The 19,484-nt window shown below is 42.4% G+C and overlaps 3 protein-coding genes across 3 annotated transcripts in view; 2 read left to right on the forward strand and 1 right to left on the reverse strand.

Moving 5' to 3' along the window:
- The window catches only part of LOC148111715 (uncharacterized), a gene marked incomplete at its 5' end in the record, with an annotated part of 62,480 nt that overhangs the window by 9,803 nt on the left and 33,193 nt on the right, over positions 1-19,484 (forward strand). The window contains one exon of the mRNA XM_087879917.1: positions 17,399-17,809. Coding sequence (XP_087736043.1) covers positions 17,399-17,809 — 411 coding nt within the window. The remainder of the gene's footprint in view (positions 1-17,398; positions 17,810-19,484) is intronic.
- Positions 1-19,484, forward strand: part of LOC148111716 (uncharacterized) — a 226,491-nt gene that overhangs the window by 9,172 nt on the left and 197,835 nt on the right.
- LOC148111717 (uncharacterized) lies at positions 3,652-17,116 on the reverse strand. Its single transcript, XM_087879857.1, has 3 exons — positions 17,040-17,116; positions 15,602-15,693; positions 3,652-5,328 (listed from the first exon to the last, which is right to left on the reverse strand). Exons 2-3 carry the CDS (start codon positions 15,688-15,690, stop codon positions 5,097-5,099), a joined length of 321 nt encoding a protein of 106 aa, XP_087735983.1. The 5' UTR covers positions 15,691-15,693; positions 17,040-17,116; the 3' UTR covers positions 3,652-5,096.

The following is a 19,484-nucleotide window of genomic DNA, read 5'->3' on the forward strand; positions in this document are numbered from 1 at the left end:
CATATGAAGTGATGTATAATAGGAAACCAAAATTAGCACACATGCACATATTCGGAGTCACTGCAGACGTACACATACCTAAGCAATTAAGAAGAAAGGGAGAAAACGTATCCAGAAGACTCAGATTTATGGGATATGAGACTGGCACTAAAGGGTACAGATTCATTGATAATAATAACAAATTTATAGTATCCAGAACAGCTGTGTTCCATGAACAGGCCAACTGGTCTAAATTACATCTTAATGAAATATTTCCAAATAAATACAAAGATACAAAATCTCATGAGAAAGGGACCATAGAAAAGCAAAATATCAACAAATATAAAAACAAAACCAAAACTTGGACAAATAGCCAACACAAAATAAAGACAGACACACTAACAAAAAAGGAAGCATGATATTTGCATGATAACGATAGTAAACCTGAAAAAACTATTAGAAACACCAGAAATCAAATGCCAAATAAATACAAGGATTATATAATGCACATGGATGGTGAGCCAACAACACCTAATACATATGAGGAAGTGTTAAAACTCCCTCGTGAAGAAAAAGAAAAATGGGAATTAGCGATGAAAAAGGAGATGGAAAGTTTACAAGGATTAAATGTATTTACACCTGCAATTGCACCTAAAGATAAAACAATTATTGGTACCAGGTGGATATATAAAATTAAGAACTTAGAGGGAGGCAATACTCTATACAAAGCCAGACTAGTTGCACAAGGTTATGCACAGAAATATCCGGAGGACTATACTGACACGTATTCCCCCACAGTAAGAACAGAGAGTGTCAAAACAGCTCTAGTGGTAGCATCAGCACTCAATCTTGATGTATTTCAATATGACATACAGACTGCGTATCTACACGCAAAACTAGATAAGGAAATATACGTAAGAGCACCTCACAGTCAATACACAAACAAAAATGAGATTTGGTTGTTAAACAAGAGTTTATACGGGTTAAAACAATCTGGTAAACGATGGTATGATTGTTTAGTAAAAGTACTTAAAACCATGGACTTCAACGCTACCACTGCTGATAACTGTTTCTTTGTCAAAAAGGGTGATGATTACATTGAATTTGTATTGATTTATGTGGATGACATTTTATACATAGGAAAACATAAAGAGAGAAGAGAAACTTTTGTAACTAAGCTAAATGAACATTTCTCGTTAAAATCCCTAGGCAAAGTAAACAAATATCTTGGTGTTCAAATTAATAAGACTAGAAGGGGATTCAAACTTACTCAGAGAGATAAGATCATAGAACTTTTAAATAAATGCAATTTAAACAATGCCAAACCTTGTGATACTCCTATGCAAACTGATTTTCTAAGAAATACTGATGAATCTTCCCCCGAATTCAAGGATAACACATTTTATAGATCAATCATAGGTTCACTTCTTTATATATCTAATTGGACAAGACCAGATATCGCCTTACCACTCAATTTATTATCCAGACATGTCAGCAAACCAACAATGTATCACTGGGAAGCTGTTAAAAGAATTTTAAGATATCTGAAAAGTACACTAGACTTTTGTTTAATGTTAGAACCTAATGACAATAAAGAACCAAAGCTTACATGTTACGCAGATGCGGATTGGGCTGGAGACACCTCATGTAGAAAAAGTACATCTGGTTATATATTCCTCTTAAATGACTGTCCAGTTTACTGGTACACTGGTAAACAGGAACTAGTGGCCACTTCAACTACAGAAGCGGAATGTTTGTTTATCCAAAGCTACAAATAACCTTGTATGGTTTAATGATTTAATTTCAGATGTTTGGAAAAAACCTGCTTTGCCTTTTGTTATGCATGAAGACAATAAAGCAGCCATTGAAATATCTAGATCTGATGCTATTGGACAAAGGTCCAGACACATAGATATAAAATTTAAACATGTGAGACAATTATCTCAGGATGGATTTATCAGAGCAGTGCATTGTGATACTTCAGAACAATTAGCTGACATATTGACAAAGCCTTTACCTTCTAAGCAACATAAATATTTAACTTCTAAGTTGTATGTTTTGTATTGTCCTGAATCTGAATGTAATTGGTGTTGCATAACGAATCGGCATTTAGAGGGGGATTTGTCAGATGTAAATGCCTTATTCTCTAATGTGTAAATAGTATATGAACGGGGTATCAGGGGTTAACTTATTCTCCACTTCTTAATGTATTCATAATTCACCACTCCCACATATAGCTCCACCCATTGTATATATAAGGAGCTACATGCACCCTTTTCCTCGCTTCTATCTGTGAATAATCAGTGAATATAGAATGCCTTTTGTAAATAAAAGAAAATATATTTAAACCTTCAACTCTTACTAATCTTATTGAGTCTGATCCTGAAAATATTGCAACACTCTTCATCAGCTAAATCGGCGTCTGCCTTCCTTCAAGCAGCCAGAGGGCGCCTGCACAAGTCCCGAGTCCCGCGTAGAGGTGAGACGGGGGGGGGCCCTCCCTTTGATCTTTGGGGTCCGGTCTCTCCTTCGGGGGGCCCCTCCCGCATTCTGACAGGCAGAGGTTGAGGGACCCTTCTGGGACTGGGACTCCCCCCCCCATCCAGGCTCCCTCCCTAGGCAAGGTGGGGGGGATGTTGGAGGGGCACCCAGGCAGGTAAGAGGCCAAATGGGCATTTTCACCCTTGCAATACAACTCTGGTAAATTGGCTGCAAATAGAGGGAAGATTTCCCAGAGTCCAGGAGCCCTTCAGAAACCAACCCACCTCTTGGAAGGCACCTTCACTCTGATAACTGACAGTAACTGGCAGTTGAGCCTGCATGGGTGAGGTCATGAAGCCCTCAGAATTCCCCCAGAGATGGCAGGCCTCCCTTGGCCTCCTCCCAAAGCTCACCTCCTCCGCCTTTTCCACACCCACCAATGCCAGGCAAATGTCTGAAGGAGGCGACCAAACCAATCACTCAAGCTGCCCAGTTCTCCTATTTTGGCACAAAAGGCAGATTTTTGTATGTAGACTGCCTCTGTCAAGGGAAGCTCCACTCTCTCTCTCTCTCTTTTTTTTTTTTTGAGTATTTTTATTTTTATTTTTAAACAAACAATCATCATTAATCAATCAGTGTAACATCTTGGTACAACATTTATTTAAAAATTTAAACAAAGTTTATCTTTGAACATTTTTCCCAATCTTTCCGGTGACATGTTTTATAGATGGCACATGTCATCGGATATAGATTGGCAAAAATGTTCAAAGATAAATCAGCTAAATGTTGGAAATGCCACCAGACATCGGGATCGTATTATCACATGTGGTGGACATGTCCAGAAGCGAGAAATTATTGGGCAAAAATTCGCATATGGCTTGAGAAAATGATACAGCAACACATTGATCTTAAACCGGAGCTGTTCCTGTTGGGTATCTTACCGGATAAATTTAGTAGAGAAAATACATATTTGATTATACATGTAATAAAGGCAGCAAAAATGGTATTTGCACAAAATTGGGAAGCAGAAATAATTCCTACAAAGGGAGAGCTAATTAAGAAAATATTAGAATGTGCAGAAATGAGTAGATTAATATTAGCAATTAGTGGGAAGGAAGAATCGGAGTGTTACAGCATATGGGGGAAAATTTATCAATGGATAGAGACAATAGGCAATGTAAAAATAAGAAATATGGGGGAAATATATTTATTTCATACATTAAATTCACAATACATTAAATTCAAATGTAAGAAGAAAGATAATTATGTACTAAGAAAATGATGATACATGTTGAATATGATGACACAGAAGCTCCACTCATTAATGTAGCTCTGGATAAACTTCCCATCACACCCTTTGTGTTGTCATGTTGTTTTGTGCTTTTTTCCATCATCCCAGGTGAGCTCCCTCCATTATTTCTGCTTAGGTGAGACACCTTTTTCTGAATCCTAAAGTAATACAGCAATCCAGAACAAAATCCTGTCTCCCTTGAACGAGTTCTACCAAAACAAAATATTGCATAGCTTTGAAGGGAAACAATAATAATGATATAATAAATAATACTAGAATAGGATATACTGGTATACCAGATTCTGTAAGGTTCCTGTAATATATATATGCCTTTGCATTTGTATATCACATATATTATGCCTTTATGTATCTCCTGTAACAAACACATTCTGTTATTAGGCCTCTGTAATGTATCTGGTATTTGTCAAACATTTGTTCCTGCCATTTGATCTGAACCAATATCCATCTTCTTCCTGTTTTTCTTGTGCCATCTAAGAGCATGATAGGTATCTCAGCTGGAACTCCAGACATCATCATCCGAGGGATAATTTACACTTCAGCCCTAACTTACACCTTTGATCTGTTCCCTGCAGCCCAGGGGGCCAAATGAGCAATTGGGAGAACAAAGGAAGAGATAAGGCTAATTGGGAGGCTTCTATTCCTTTGCAGGGCAACAAGGAATACACAAAGCTAAACTAGGAGGCCAGAATTGGGTACTAAACTGATGTCTCTGAGGGTATAAAAGGACGCCATACCTTCCCCAAGGGGTGCCTATCTCCTCGCATGCATTGTATCTGTATGTTCCGGATATAGTCCCACCCAGTATTTTGTTTTTGGCCATGAATAAAATCTGCTTTTTTTTTTGCAAGCCTCGTCTTGAGTTTCTCTTTGGCATTCTGGTGACTCAAGTATATTTTGGGACCTTACAGCTTAATGATGCTGAACCCCCAAAGCACATGAGCCTCTTTTGCCCAAGTTCCAAATGTTGAGGGATCCAGCAGTTAAAGGGACCCAGAGAGAAACCAACTTAGATCCTATCAAAATTGCATGATTTCCTGCTCCCTTTTCCCACAATAATGATTTGGAATGAGAGGAAATTCACCACAGAAGCCATTAGCAGGAGGTTCTCATCCTTAGCTTGATTTTAACTGGAGTTGCTCTGCTTTTGTGCATGAATTCCTAGTTCTTCTACCTAGGAGCAAGAATTATCCTGGATCACACAGAGGCCATGTAGTTGCTTCTTAAAAACAAATTTGTCAGTTATTGAATCCATATAGAGAATTTATTAGAATCCTGGATTTATTTTTGCAAATAAGGCGGAGAAGACAGAAGGATTCTCCGCCCTCTAGGCCCATCTCGGGGTCTCTGCCTGTTTCCTTCTCCCTGCAGCTCCCTCCAGGCAGCCCCCTTTCCCAAGGGTCCCGCTTGGCTCATCCCGCCTGCAGCCCTGGAGGTCCAGGACTATCCCCGCGGTCTCCTGGAGAAGCGGTGCCGGGATTGGGCAGAACAGCTCCGCGGAGCCTCCTCTTCTCTCGGGTGGCGCTTCTTTCCTTCCTCCACCGGGCTCCTCTGTCTTCCTGAAGGGGCAAAAGAGAAGTGGGTCACGGCTTTGTCCCCTTCCCCAGAGGGCAGTTCCAGGTCCGCCTGGGAAGGAAGGCCGAAGCCTTCGCCTCTCACAGGCCTTCTGGACAGGCCAAGGCTGGCACAGCCTCCACCTCACCGTCTGCCCACCAGACCAGGCCTCGGGCTCCCTTCTCCGGGAGCCTCTCTGACTGTGACTCCCAGCATCCCCTGCGCCCTATCTAAGTCACAGAAGGTCGAATGAGCAGCACTGAAGCCAATTTCAGAGTTGGCTGAGAGACCATATAGTACAATGATGGCTAACCTTTTTGCCATCGTGTGCCAAATGCGGGGGGGGGGGGTGTCGTGCGAATACGTGCCCACACCCATAATTCTATGTGGTCCACCACGCATACACACATGACCCCCCCGCTCTCCCCCCTCTTTTGACACATGATGGCACAGTGGGCCCAGTAGGGCTGTTTTTCACCCTCCCCAGGCTCCAGAGACTTTCTAGGAGCCTGGGGAGGGCGAAAATTGCCTTCCCCACCCCCACCCCGGAGTCCTTCCGGAGGCCAGAAATGTCCCATTTGCTGACTTCCGGTGAGACCGGAAGGCCCTTTTTTTGCTCTCCCCAGGCTCCAGAGCCTTTCTAGGGGAGGGGGGAAACGGTCTTTCCCACCCCCCCATGCTCCGTAGGCCAAAAACAATCTGCTTCCCTGCTTCCAGTGGGCCCAGAAGGCCCAAAAATCAGCTGGCCTGCGCGCACATGCGTGCTGGAGCTGAGCTCACGTGCCCACCAATATGGCTCCACGTGCGAGGTAAGAAAGAAAGTGAGATAAGAAAGACGCAAAGAAAGCAGGAAAAGCCAATCATAAACAGAGGGCGAACATATTAATGAATGGAGATAAAACCCAGATATTTCAGATTCAAAACGGAGTGAGGCAGGGGTGTCCCCTATCCCTCTTACTTTATATTTTGGCGCTAGAGGTGCTACTTAGAAAGATCAGAGCCAATAAAGAAATTAAAGGATTAAAGATTAGGAAGGAAATATTTAAAACGCAAGCTTTTGCAGACGACGTAGCCCTCATAATAGAAGATCCATTAGAAACCGGTTTAAAATTAATGCAGGAAATACAGAACTATGGAGAAGTGGCGGGCCTTAAACTTAATAGGAAAAAAACTAAAATAATAGTGAAAAATATGACAGACACACAAAAAAGGAAGTGGAAGACTTATTAGGCCTCCAGGTAGTTAAGAAAATAAAATATTTAGGAATATGGATCACCGCGAGATTCTCATCACTAAAAGAAGACAATTATACCCCATTACTGCAAAAAATATATCAGGACCTAGAAAGATGGAAAAAGCTAAAACTCTCTCTGATTGGTAAAATAGCAGCAATCAAAATGAACATCCTACCTAAAATTCTGTATCTATTCCAAAATATTCCGATAACCTTAGATAAAAAATTCTTTCTGGACCTGAACAAACATATTAGAAACTTCTTATGGGAGGGTAAGAAATCGAGGATCTCCCTCAAGATACTGCAAGGAAAAAGAAATTTGGGAGGATTCGGGCTCCCCGATTGGGAAATATACCAAAAGGCGGCGAAAGTAATTTGGATTAAGGTGTGGATCACGTTACGAAATAGGAGAATCCTGACGTTAGAAGGACATGACCTATTAGAAGGATAGCACGCTCACCAGTGGGACACAAAGAACAAGCAAAAAATCCTACTTTCACAAACATAAAATTAGGGAGACACTCATACATACGTGGGAGGAAATTAGACAGAGGATTTATACTAAGGTACCTAACTGGCTTTCCATTATGGAAGCGTTGGCGGCCCCAAACAGGAGAGATGACTATAAATTGGGCACGTATAAAGATATTCTTGATGAAAAGGGGAAGCTCAAATCTTTGGATATATTGAGGGACCAGGGTTTTAACTTAGATCGGTGGAATTACTTGCAGATTAATTCAAGATTTCAGAAAGACAGAGACCAATTTGACATAGAATCTAAGTGTGGAAATTTTGATAAAATTATTTGGGGAGTAGACAAGAAAACGCTAGCAAAAATATATAACTTCTTACTAGATGAGGATAGGGCAGAGATTATAGCAAAAAATCAGCTAAATATCTGGAAAAAAATTTGGGATACAGATTAAATTTTAACAACTGGGAGGTGGCCTGGAATAGGAATTATAAAATGACGAAATCGGCAACATTCAGAGAAAACCATTATAAAATGCTACACAGGTGGTATTTAGCGCAAGCTAGGTTAGCGAAAATGTTTCCAAATCTCTCAGCCACGTGTTCGAAATGTGGAAAAGTGGTCGGCACCTTCCATCATCTATGGTGGACCTGTCCAGAGACAAAAAGGTTCTGGTCCAAAATTCGATCTTGGCTATGTGAAATAACGGGACAGGAGATAGTTTTATCTCCAGAAATCTTCCTTCTGGGTATAATCGGAGACGGCTTTAACAACAACAAAACTCAACTCATAATCCAGATAACAGCAGCGGCTAGACTAGCCTTTGCGAAATACTGGAAAAATAAAATCATACCATCAGAAGAAATATTAATAAATAAAATCCTAGAGTGCGCAGAAATGGCAAAACTGACGAGTGAGATAAATAATGAGGAGAAATCTAAATACTATGAAGTATGGGGAAACTGGTACAATTGGTTGAAGAACAAGACAAAAACATGATTTTAGGATATGATTTGTTACGCATTTGAAATACGAGCTATACTGTTTAGAATATTGAACAGCTAAGGATGAAGTTTATCTGATGTATGATTTCGTAAAATGTATAAACACTGTGCCTCTGATGGAGGTAGAGATTGTATATTCTTTCTTTTATAACGGAAAAATTCAATAAAGTATATTTAAAAAAAAGAAAGAAAGAAAGTGAGGTAATAGGCAAAGAAAGCAGGAAAAGCCGAGCGGAAGGCTATCCTGTCGGCACAAGATCTCAAAAGAGAAAGCGCCAGTAAGGGGGGAAAGGCAGAGGGGGGGATTGCAGAATAAATTAACCGAGGAGGGGGTGGATGGAACAGGCATAGAGAAGGTGGCAGAGGGGAGCCAAGACAAAAAGAGCCAAAGGGGCAGGGAAACAAAAAAGCAGGGCTGAGAGAGACCAGTGTGCTCCTTGTAAAAGGAACGGAAACTAAAAACGTGAATTGCCCCAACGCAAGACATCAACAGTTTGGAACCGCTGATCAGCAGGAGTCAGCCTGAAGGGGACCAGAGGAACTTTTGAAGCGAGGAACGTCTTGCCCCCCCAAAAAACCCCGATTGACTAGTGGGGAGAATCCTGTCCCTTGTTTTGATAGATACTGTGTAGGGGACTGTCCTAGTCCTTCAAGGGCTACCCCCTCCCGAGGGACCCAGCGCTCTGCTTCATGATCCATGCATTCATTTAAGGACGGGGATAGGGCCAGTCATCAAGGGAACTGACAGAACCCAGGTCCTCTCTGTTCCTATCGTACAAAGTTAGCAGCCTCCCCTCTCCTAAAAGAAGGGAATACTTTGGAAAAATTTTTTTAAAAGGCAGAATATTGTATTTCCCTAAAGGAGGAACATGCTCTTGGAGAGCAGCCCCCATCTTTCTTAATAGCCCCAGCAGGACTGGGCCAGCCTCTCTACAAGACAAAAGGCCCTCAGCTCCAGGGTGACGGGATTAGCCCTCACTCAAGATCCAAACCAGGACAAAGCCATTAAGACACAACAGGAATTGCCCCACACCCTTCCAGAGCACCAGCTTCTTCATTGCATTGCATCACCCAGCAAGCTTCAACCAAACCTCGGAGCTCAGACCACCTCAGCTGTAAGTCCTGCATTGCCCCATGGAAGTCTGACGGCAGCCAACAGAATACCTTGCACAGCAACAGGAAGCTCAGGTTCAAAGCCCAAGAGAAGATATCAATATGGAATTAGTTTTTAAATTATGGAATCTGCAGAAATGGACAAACTTACAAAGGAATTACAAGAAAAAGAGGAAAATGATTATAATTTAGTATGGGAGAAATGGTACACCTGGTTGGAGGGTAGAAAAGGAAAAAAGATAAGGAAATAAATGGAAAGATTTGAATCATAGATATGATTATAAAATACCAATTTATGTTAATAGTGAATTAAAAATGCTTGAATGCTCAAGGTTGACTCAGCCTTCCATCCTTTCTAAGGTAGGTAAATTGAGGAGCCAGTTTGTGGGGGCAATAAGCTGACTTTGTATAAAATATACAAAAGTATGAAGGCTATTGCTTAACGCACTGTAAGCCGCCATAAGTCTCCGAAGAAGGGCGGCATATAAATCAAATTAAATATATCTATCGAGTAAGAATATGTATAGAGATGATGTAGTAGGGATATAGATATGTTATAACAAGAAAGAATTAAAGGTATAAATAAGAATATAGAATACTGATGCGACAAGTTTGAAAAGAAGATGTATAGATGAATCTTTGTTTACTTGTTTTGTTTGTTTGTTTGTATTTTTCAAATATTTTTTTTGAAAAAAAATATGGAATTAGTTTCAAATTCTTCCTCTTCCTTCAACCTCTGGACTGTATATTCCCATCTCTACATCCCCCTTAGTGATGTCTTCTTCTTTTTTCTTCTTCTTTTAAGATGGACTCTAAATTCCTTCCAGGGCCATGCCCAGGGTCCCAGACCTAAGTTTGACTGCTTTTTTGGTCAATCACGAAGGGGTAGTAAAATTCTTGACAGAGAAGAATTTTACTACCCCTTCGTGATTGACCGAAAGCAGTGTTTAAACATTCCCCTTCCTGTGGCGTTTCAAGTAGCAATTCGCAAATCTTGGTTAGGTCTCTAAAGCTGCATCAAAAAGCTTTGTGGAGGGAAAGGTTGCATATGGCACTAGGAAACTACCAGAAAAGCAGCAGCTTTGGACACTGCAACCCGCATCTGGCTTCCTTGGCTTGTTGCCTACCAGCTGTGTTGGGACAGATGTGTTCCAGGCAAGACAGAAAGGCTGAGACACCAGTGGCTTCTTCCAGGAAAAGGAGACAGAGGGACTGTCAGCTGCAGCTGCTCAGAGCTCAACCTCTGCTACTGAAAAGGAAAGACCGACTCTGGCCCACCTTGCTGAGTAATACTTTGAAATACAGCACTACTGACTGACTGAATTATTTATGTGTTCATTGATTGATTGATTGATTGGTTCGATTTATATGCCACCCTCAGGGCGTCTTACAATGCGTTAAGCAATAGCCTTCATACTTTTGTATATACCTGCTTAGTAGGGCTTTCGCCCCCCCCCCCCAAGCGGTGTTCTTTTTTTTAATACAAAGTCAGCTTATTGCCCCAACAATCCGGGTCCTCATTTTACCTACCTCGGAAGGATGGAAGGCTGAGTCCACCTTGAGCCTGGTGAGATTTGAACTTGCAGTAATTGCAGGCAGCTAAGTGCTACTTTTACAGTACTTTAGTCCGCTGCACCACCAAGGCTCTTTAATTAAATTTGCCTTGGTGATATAGGAATGTACATTGAATACAGTTGAATTCACACCCCTTGCACAATTTCCAAAATGTGCACCCCTTGTAAGAAAACATGTGATCATGCAAAACAATTTTTAAATAATTTGTAACGTGGGTCAAGTGAAGCAATAGAGAATAGCGCAATCACTAAAGAAACCATAATAAACAGTAAAATGGTCCTTTTCCTTTTTTTTTTTATTGAAAAAGTTTTTCAAATACAAGTTTTTCCCCCTTTTCCTCCCTTCTTCCCTAACCCCCCCTCACCACCCATCCCCCCCTGTGACTTCTTCTTCACAACAATAAGCTAATTCATAATTAATTACATAATATTTTACCATGCCCTTACTCACTCCTCAAAGTACTGACCCTTAGCAAAGTATTCTTATAACTCCGCTTTTCTCTGCTTTTCACAATCTACCCTTTTTCTCCTCCCCCAAACTTATAAAATATTATTATTATTACAACAACATAACCTTTACTTTTATATATATTATATATATTAATTTAACATTTCAAAGCAGCCTTCTCCAAATTTAACATTTGTTCAGTTCTATCCGATTCTTCCACTCCCCAAAATATATGTCTTAAAAATCCTTTTTCTTAAATTAATCAATCACTAAACTAGCCTATTTCAACCCAGTTTCCTGCAAGATTACCATACACTACAATTCTAAATATAATCCACTGCCCACTCTACTAAAATATACATATGTCTATATATACATTCCATTTTATAAAAAAAGACAATAACTTTAAATTTATAATTCATTTAGTATCTTCTTGGATGTCTTTCCACTAGATTGTTAAATCCATCATCCATAATAGGGTAACATAGCATCCTGGTGCAACAGTTTATTCAAAATCTTCAGTCATCTTCTGCCCCCATCAATAATAAATATCCTCATGTATATATAAAAATAAAAACAACCACCCGAGTGACATTATAATTATATTCCATATAGTTGTAATTGTGGTTTTCATCAGGATTATAAATCCCCATCATCTTTGTGGGTAACAGCCAGATCTTCTGCATGCCCCAGCATGACTCTCTTGCCTTGTAACTCAAAATAATTATAATATATTTATCGGTAAAAGAAATCCAAAATAGATAGTTCAAATCCAACAATGTAAGGCTCTTTCCACATCCCAAAATCACGGCATTGCAGAGATCTGCCACTTTCCTCAAGATAGTATTAAACGATAATTCGCCTCCAATATCTTTTCACATGTTCATTTATTTTTTTTAAAATCCCTGGCTTCACTGTTGCTTGATTTAGAAACTACTATTTCTACGAAATCTGTTTCTTTTCTTTTTCTTTTGCGGGTTGCATTTCCATCCAGATTTCCTTCCTACAAGTTGTGTATCAGCTGATCGGTTGTCATTCTGCTTTGTAAATTGATCTTGTTGGTTTTGTTTTATTATCCCATATGTCTTTTCCTTCACTTGTATATCAACTGGTTGATTTACGCACTTGTTTGTAAGTTGATAGTTAATCACATTAGAATCAGATGACACTGCTCTCAAATTTATAGACAGTCCAGCTGGGGTATCCAAGGAGTCCAAAGACAGTTTATCTACCACAGCCTCTGTAATTTGATGTTTTCCCTTTATTTCCAACTCCTTTTGCTTGTCCTGTGTTATGCCTAAAGATGTTAAATTTATTTTTAAAAATTTTTGATAAAATTCTTCCGCTTTTTCGACAGTATCCAATTGGTATCTTACTCCTTGGTGTCTCAATATTAAACCAACTGGGACGTCCCACCTAAATAGAATATTCCTTTTTTTTAACTCATTCACTAGAAAACCAAATTTCTTCCTCTCCATTAACATCTTGGGCGGGAGTTCCTTAAAAATCCAAATCTTTCTTCCACGAAATTGCAAAGCAGAATCATAAGAATTCTGGACAATATTATTTCTAATTTCTTTGTCTGTAAAATAAATCACCACATCTCTAGGCAATTGCCTTTGTTTTGCCAACCAGGAGTTTATTCTATAAATTCTGTCAATCCTGCAAAACACTTCATCAGGTTGAACCTTTAAAATCCCAGCCAGAATTTCAGAAGATATCTTCCTTAAATCATCTCTGTCATCTTCCTGCAAACCTCTCAGTCTAATTGCATATTCTGTAAAATTGTATTGGATCATTAAAACTTCTCTTTCAATCCTCTGTTGTACATTTTCTTCAATAACAGTCTTTTGATCAGCCTCCATTTTAAGTTTGTCTTCTGAACTATTATCCTGAATGTTTGCCAAATCCTTTTTAATTTTTTGGATCTTGTCATCCAAATTCTCCTCAGTTTCTTTCATTTTAGAGTTAGTATTTGCTTCCAACTGAGTCATAAAGTCTGCTAAGCCATTAGCTACTTTTAAAATCTTTCGATCCAGAAAGCCAAACTTAGATTTCACCAATTCACCAATTTCTTTGATTTCCAACTTAAATTTTTCAAGTTGCTGATTCACAATCTCATCCCTTCTTACAATCTCCTCAAGAAGAAATTCTATTATATTAAAGTCAGGTTTCTGTGACTGGAGAGTTAAAACTTGTTGATGTAATTTATTAATGGGGGAATCCCCCCCCACTGCCTGTTTGTCTAGTTTTATAAGTCTCAGTGCCATTTTTCCACGCAGACAAAATTTACTGGAAAAGATAATGGTTGAATGTAAGATTAACCCTTTTTGGTTTTCTAGTTGATGTATCAATGGTTAATTATGTTGATGATTATCTTTCAAAATTCTAAAAGCTGGAGGGAGGAATAATGAAGGGGGAAAATTTAGGAACTTAAAAAATGTAGAAATTTAACTACTGAATATCTAAGGTTTATTTTTGGTTATGAGATTTTAAAATATCTGAACTTTGAGAAAAGTAGGAGGGGAAAAATGTTTTTGCAAATGAATTGAATATTTTACTGATATATTAAGAGAATTTTTAAGGTTTGAATGTTTAATATTTGTTAATGGTTTTAAAATTCTTAGAGTTGTTCTATTCATGGTAAAAAAATGATTATGTTTTAGGTGTTATAATTACTGAGGGGTAACTTAAAAAATGAAGAAATTTAACTACTAATATCTAAGGTTTATTTTTTGTTATGAGATTTTAAAATATCTGAACTTTGAGAAAAGTAGGAGGGGGAAAAATGTTTTTGTAAATCAATTGAATACTTTACTGATATATTAAGAGAATTTTTAAGGTTTGAATGTTTAATATTTGTTAATGGTTTTAAAACTCTTAGAGTTATTGGATTATACGCTATTGTGAGTTTATAAAAAGGGAGGTTGATGAAATTGTAAAAGGGGAGTTAAGGGGTCTTGGGAGTTATTAAATCTTGCAGTTAGTTAGTTTATTTTAGCGAATGTTTGGTGAAACCTATGCCCTGTTTTCTGTTCTGGGAAGTCGGGGGTGGGGGGGTGGTGAGGAGGGGTTGAAGATTGAGATTACCAAGGATTGATTTTTTTTTTCTTTTTCTTGATGATAGTTTGAATGACTGTTTATATTGTATACTTGTCTGATTAGAAAATAAAAACTTTTTTATTAAAAAAAAAAAAATTTACTGGAAAAGAGAGAAAAAAAAACTTTTTTCCAACCAAGATCAATATCAGATCCTCAAAGAGAAAGAAAAAAAAAAAAAGAAAAAAAAACCGAAATGAGAGTGAGATTTTGCCTTCAGTTACAGCCAAAAGTATTCATTCCGCTACTTTGTAATTAAAAACGGAAGGAGTTTCCCTTTCAGCCTCTCTTCAAGCCGCAGCAGCAATCGCCATTTTAAAAAAAACTTTTTTCCCTTCACTTCACTTCTTAGGCAAAATAGAATAAAAAGAATACTTGCGCTTCAGGATCAAAGGTCCAGCTCATATCTTCTTTAATTAATTTATTTGACAGATTTACAGGCTTGCTTTTGCCCCCTAGCTCTGCGTGTAGCAGAGATTTCCCAGAGCCCGGAGCATCGGCTGGGGATACGGGGAGTCTCTTCCGCTCCCTCCCAAAAGTAAATAAAAAACTTTTGGGATTAGGCAGAGGACTCTACCCACCCCAGCCGGCTCTATCTCCGTTTCCTAATGGAAACGGAGTTTTTTCGAGCCGCCATTCCGCTGAAAAAGGCGGCTCTTACAGGCAGTGGGTTCGACGATCCCGGAGGAGTGTCCAGCGGGGACAAGCAGCAAACCGGAAGTCCTAAATGGTCCTTTTCCTGAAGCAAGAGTAAACCTGAATCGATAGTTAACTGTGGTTATTGTTTTTTGCAGTCGAGGGGCTGTCCTACCTCGCAGGGTTGATTAATGGGGCAATAGGGAAGCCATGATCGTCTCCCGCAAAGCAGCCCAGGAAGAGACTCACCTGGGGGGAGGAGGGTCCTTTCGATGGCTCCCCAGCCGATTCCCCCCGAGATGCATCCCCCGGGAAGGGAAGCCCCCACGGCTGCATTTGCATGGCCTGCTCAGCTTGGCTGCTCTTAGGTTAACTTTGCTTGCAGGCAGCCTGTGAACCCAGCCGGGGCTCAGGATGCGCAAGGCCAGGAGTGGGAAGCATGTTGTGTGAACGGGGCCTCCGGTCCCACCGAGTCCTCTTTGAGGTCCTTTCAGGCGATGACCCAGTCCGCCTCTTTCCCAGTGGAAGGCCTGGGGCAACGATGCCTCCCTTGGCTTCCAGACTTCTCCTGCCGGCTGCAAGGATGGCACCGGGGGCTACTCTCCCTTCTGCTACAGAGACGGAGCCCTCCACCACTTCCACTCGTGGGCCTCTGTCCCGCCAAGAGCCACGGTGCCTTTCATGCGAGCCCTCCTTACGTGTGAACAGCTGCCAGGAGCGTTTGAGGCCTTTGCAAGCCAGTCTTCCCAATTGCTTCCGTACTTCTGGCCCCAGAGTCAAGGCTCATGGCCTGAAAATAGGGGCAGAGAATGATAAAAGAGAAGCTGTTGCCCCCCCCCCAACTGGCCACCCCCCCTCTTGCCCCCAGGCTTCGGCTTCTCGGACCCCCAGAATTGAATACCTTATTTCAAGTGTGGGGAATATATGTAAGTATGACATTTATACAACTACACGTGCTTTAATAAGAGTAGAAAAATAACATAAAGAGCCAATAAAGAGCATCCCAGATCCTCCAAAGGCAGCATATTCCCACTATCAGGCCTCCTGAAGGTCTCTGGAGCTTCTCCATCATCCAGGTCAGGGTTGTCCCGAAGGAGCTTTTTCAAGAGGCAGCTGGATTTCCTTTGAAGGCGTTTCGCTTCTCATCCAAGAAGCTTCTTTGGTGGTGAAGAACTGAAGAAGCTTCTTGGATGAGAAGTGAAACATCTTCCAGGAAAAATAAAGCCCAGTTCCCTTTTGAAAAAGCACCTTTGCGATGAGGCCTCCTGCTTGAGCAGGGGGTCAGACTAGAGGACCTCCGAGGCCCCTTCCCACTCGGTTGTTCTTATTCTGTTAGCTGACAAGGGAACTTCCTACATGCACCTAAAAACCCCTTGAGGACCTCACTGGGCTCCAGCATCACCTTTCCCCAGGTATTTACTGCAAAAACAACATTAAAACCCCAGGTAAAACAAGAACATTAAAATGATGTCATATCTTAAAAAGTTGCTCTTGGCCAGAGGGAGGGGGGGGGCATAAAAGTTTAAAAACTTTTGGAGTTGCTCAATCAGGATCCCCTCCCAGCCCAGGAGAAGCTGCAGTGCAAGAGAGGAGCAGGGCCAGGACCCCCTCCAGCCTTTGGGGCCCAGGATTTAAATAGGAAAAGCCCCCCCACCAACCCAAGGCGGTGGGGGTCCTCCAGCTATGGGGCATTTAAGGGGAGGGGGGCAGAGCTGGGGGGGCTGCAATGGGGGGGGGGAAAGGTGGGCCTTCCTGGAGGCTTCGACCTCAGGGGCTCAGCAGAGGCTGAGGGGGTCCACATATTAATGGGGGGGGTCCTGGGGGGATTTCCCCCCCTGCAGATTTTCAAAGGGGTCCTTGGGGGGGGGAGAGGCGGGAAAGGGGGGTCAGGAGCTGCAGGGAGGAGCCTCCTCGGTCTCTAAGCCTGGAGACCCCCAGGAGCCCCTTCAGCCCCGCCTGCCTGGGTGCCCCCCCCATTTCCACTCCCCCCGCCTTGTCTAGGGAGAGACGCCGGTTGGGGGAGGGGAGGGAACGTCACAGCCCCAGAAGGGCCCCCAACCTCCGCCTGCCTGGATGGGGGGAGGGGGAGAACACCGGACCCCAAAGATCAAAGGGAGACCTCCCCCCCAGCCTCACCTTCGCGCAGGACCAGCAACCCCCTCGGCAGGGCGCAGGCGCCGTGGGCCTGATTGAAGGAAGGCGGACGCCGATTGGTCGCTCTGGGGAGGTTGGCGATTGGCAGGAGGACTCCGAGGGGCGGATCCCCCGAAGGAAAAAGCGGAACTAGTGGAGGAAAAAGGGCGCGAAGCCTCCACTTCCGGGAACAAAACGGGCAACGAGGGAAGCTGCTTCGATCTGTGACAAATGATGCAGGTTTGGCGCAGGGGATGCTGGGAGGGTCTCTTTCGGGTCCGCACGAGGGGGGGGCTTGGGCCTGGGTCTCCTCTGAGGGGAATGGGAGGCAGCCGTGACCCTCTTCTCTCTCTCCCCTGCAGGAGGACGGAGGATGGCGGCGGATGCAGGAAAGAGGCGCCGCCCGAGAGGAGGAGGAGGAGGAGAGGAGGCCCCGCGGAGCAGCCCTGCCCTGTCCCGGCGTGGCTTCCACTGGAGACGGCGGGGAAAGGCCGGGGGGCTCCGGGGCTGCAGGAGGGAGGAGCCCAGGGGGATCCCGGGAAAACCGGCTGCCTGGAGGGCGATGCAGGGAGGAGGAAAAAGGCGGAGACCCCGAGACAGGCCTGGAGGGCGGAGGTTCCTTCGGAAGACCCCCAAAGATCCAATGGATCCAGGAGGAAGCAAAGGAACATCAGTGCCCGGAATGTGGAAAAACCTTCAAAAGAAAGGACCATTTTCAAAGGCATCTTAGCATCCACTCAGGAGAAAAACCTCACAAGTGCCTGGCAAGAAAGGTAATAAAATCCAATTAAAACTTTTAATAAATTTAATACATCTTTTTCTTTTAATAAATTCTTTTAGTCTTCCAGGGCCATGCCCAGGGTCCCAGGCCTGAGTTGGACTGCTGTCGGTCATTCTGATGGCAACTAGCAGGGCAGGCTGTCCTGGGAGGGGCGGGAGGCCTTGTATGAGTCTGGATGTCCATCTGTCAGTGGTTCAGGAGTGTTGGATTCTCACCTGGGCAGCTGTGGACGAGATCCCTGCCTGATCCCTGTCCAAGGGCTGCAGTTGAGGGCTGCTCCGATTGTTAGACTTTGAAGTTAAAGAATGGACTTCTGAGGCCTGCTCTCAAAAGAATATAGATATACCCATTCATCTGCTACGTACACATTAATCACAGCCCATTTAGATTACATAACAAGAGACTTGGGAGTTCACAAGGTGGATACTTCTTCCTATGGAAGAAAACTGACTGAATCTAATGTGCTGCTTCGGATACCGCAGAGCCTCTTCCCAGCAGTTGTGGAGAGGATGTGTTGTGTCCCAGACAATCCTGCACAACCTGGTCAGGCATCGTTTCTAGCTGATTCGAAACCAGTTGAGTTTCTGGGACGGAAAGTTCTTCAGTGGGATGAGACATTTTATTTTGAATTTGAGAATTCCCATATTTGTATCTTCTGAGTTTGCAAAACTTTATTGAACTGTATTGAGGATAACATCAGGGTAAAAATCAAGAATGGCATTTTCTTTTCCTTGAAAAGCCAAACCAAGTCTAGGAGGACAGTTTGGGGATTGAGTAGAAATGCGAGTTGGAAACAGTGTGGACACGTGAACAATTTTTCTACCAAATTGGGCTAGTTTTGCAGATTTGTTGCAGGAAAAAGTTTGTGGGTTCCAATTTGGGGGCTATTTTGGATTATTTCTAAAGCACTGTAGAGATAGTCCTTGACCTACAACTATTTGCTTAGTGACTTAGTGAAGTTATAGCAGCACTGAAAAAAGTGGCCTTGACCAGTTTTCTCACGTTCGACTGTTCCAGCATCCCTGTGGTCATGTGGTCAAAATCCAGGCGTTTAGTCACTGGCATGTATTTATGACGGCTGTGCTGTCCCAGGGTCACGTCATCAGTATTGGTAACCTTCCCAGCTGGTGTCCCACAAAGTCATTGGAGGATTCACAAAACAACTTCACAACTGTAGGATATGACCTGCCAATTATGGCAAAAAATGGGGTACAGCAACTGTCAAGAACAGAAATTTTTGTCTCAATTCTGATTGTAGATCTACTTAGTACTACCTGTACAGTTTGGGGGCAATATATCCAACCGTCATGAACGATAACCGAAAAATACATCTCAGAGACAGTAAGAGGGTTGAGTCAGCCAGGCCCTCCCCTCCAGCTGCCTTGCCAGCCCCTCTACAGACCCCCCACACACACACACATACACACACACACATGGATTCATCTTCTCCTTTTTCATCCCTCCTCCTTTCTGAAGGGCCCCTTTGGAAAACTGCAGCAGAGGGGGAAATCCCCTCCAATATTCACCCCTGCATATTTGGATTTTTCAACTTTTTTTGAATCCTTGGAAACCTGATGCTCCAGTTGACACACATATATATTTTCCTCCTACACCCCCTCCCCCTTTGGAGGGGGCTCCTGCTGCTGCTGCTGCCCAGGCCAGTGTGC

Source organism: Pantherophis guttatus, chromosome 16 (assembly GCF_059756535.1).
Source record: "Pantherophis guttatus breed Tessera chromosome 16, ASM5975653v1, whole genome shotgun sequence".
In the NCBI taxonomy this organism is placed as follows: Eukaryota; Metazoa; Chordata; class Lepidosauria; order Squamata; family Colubridae; genus Pantherophis; species Pantherophis guttatus.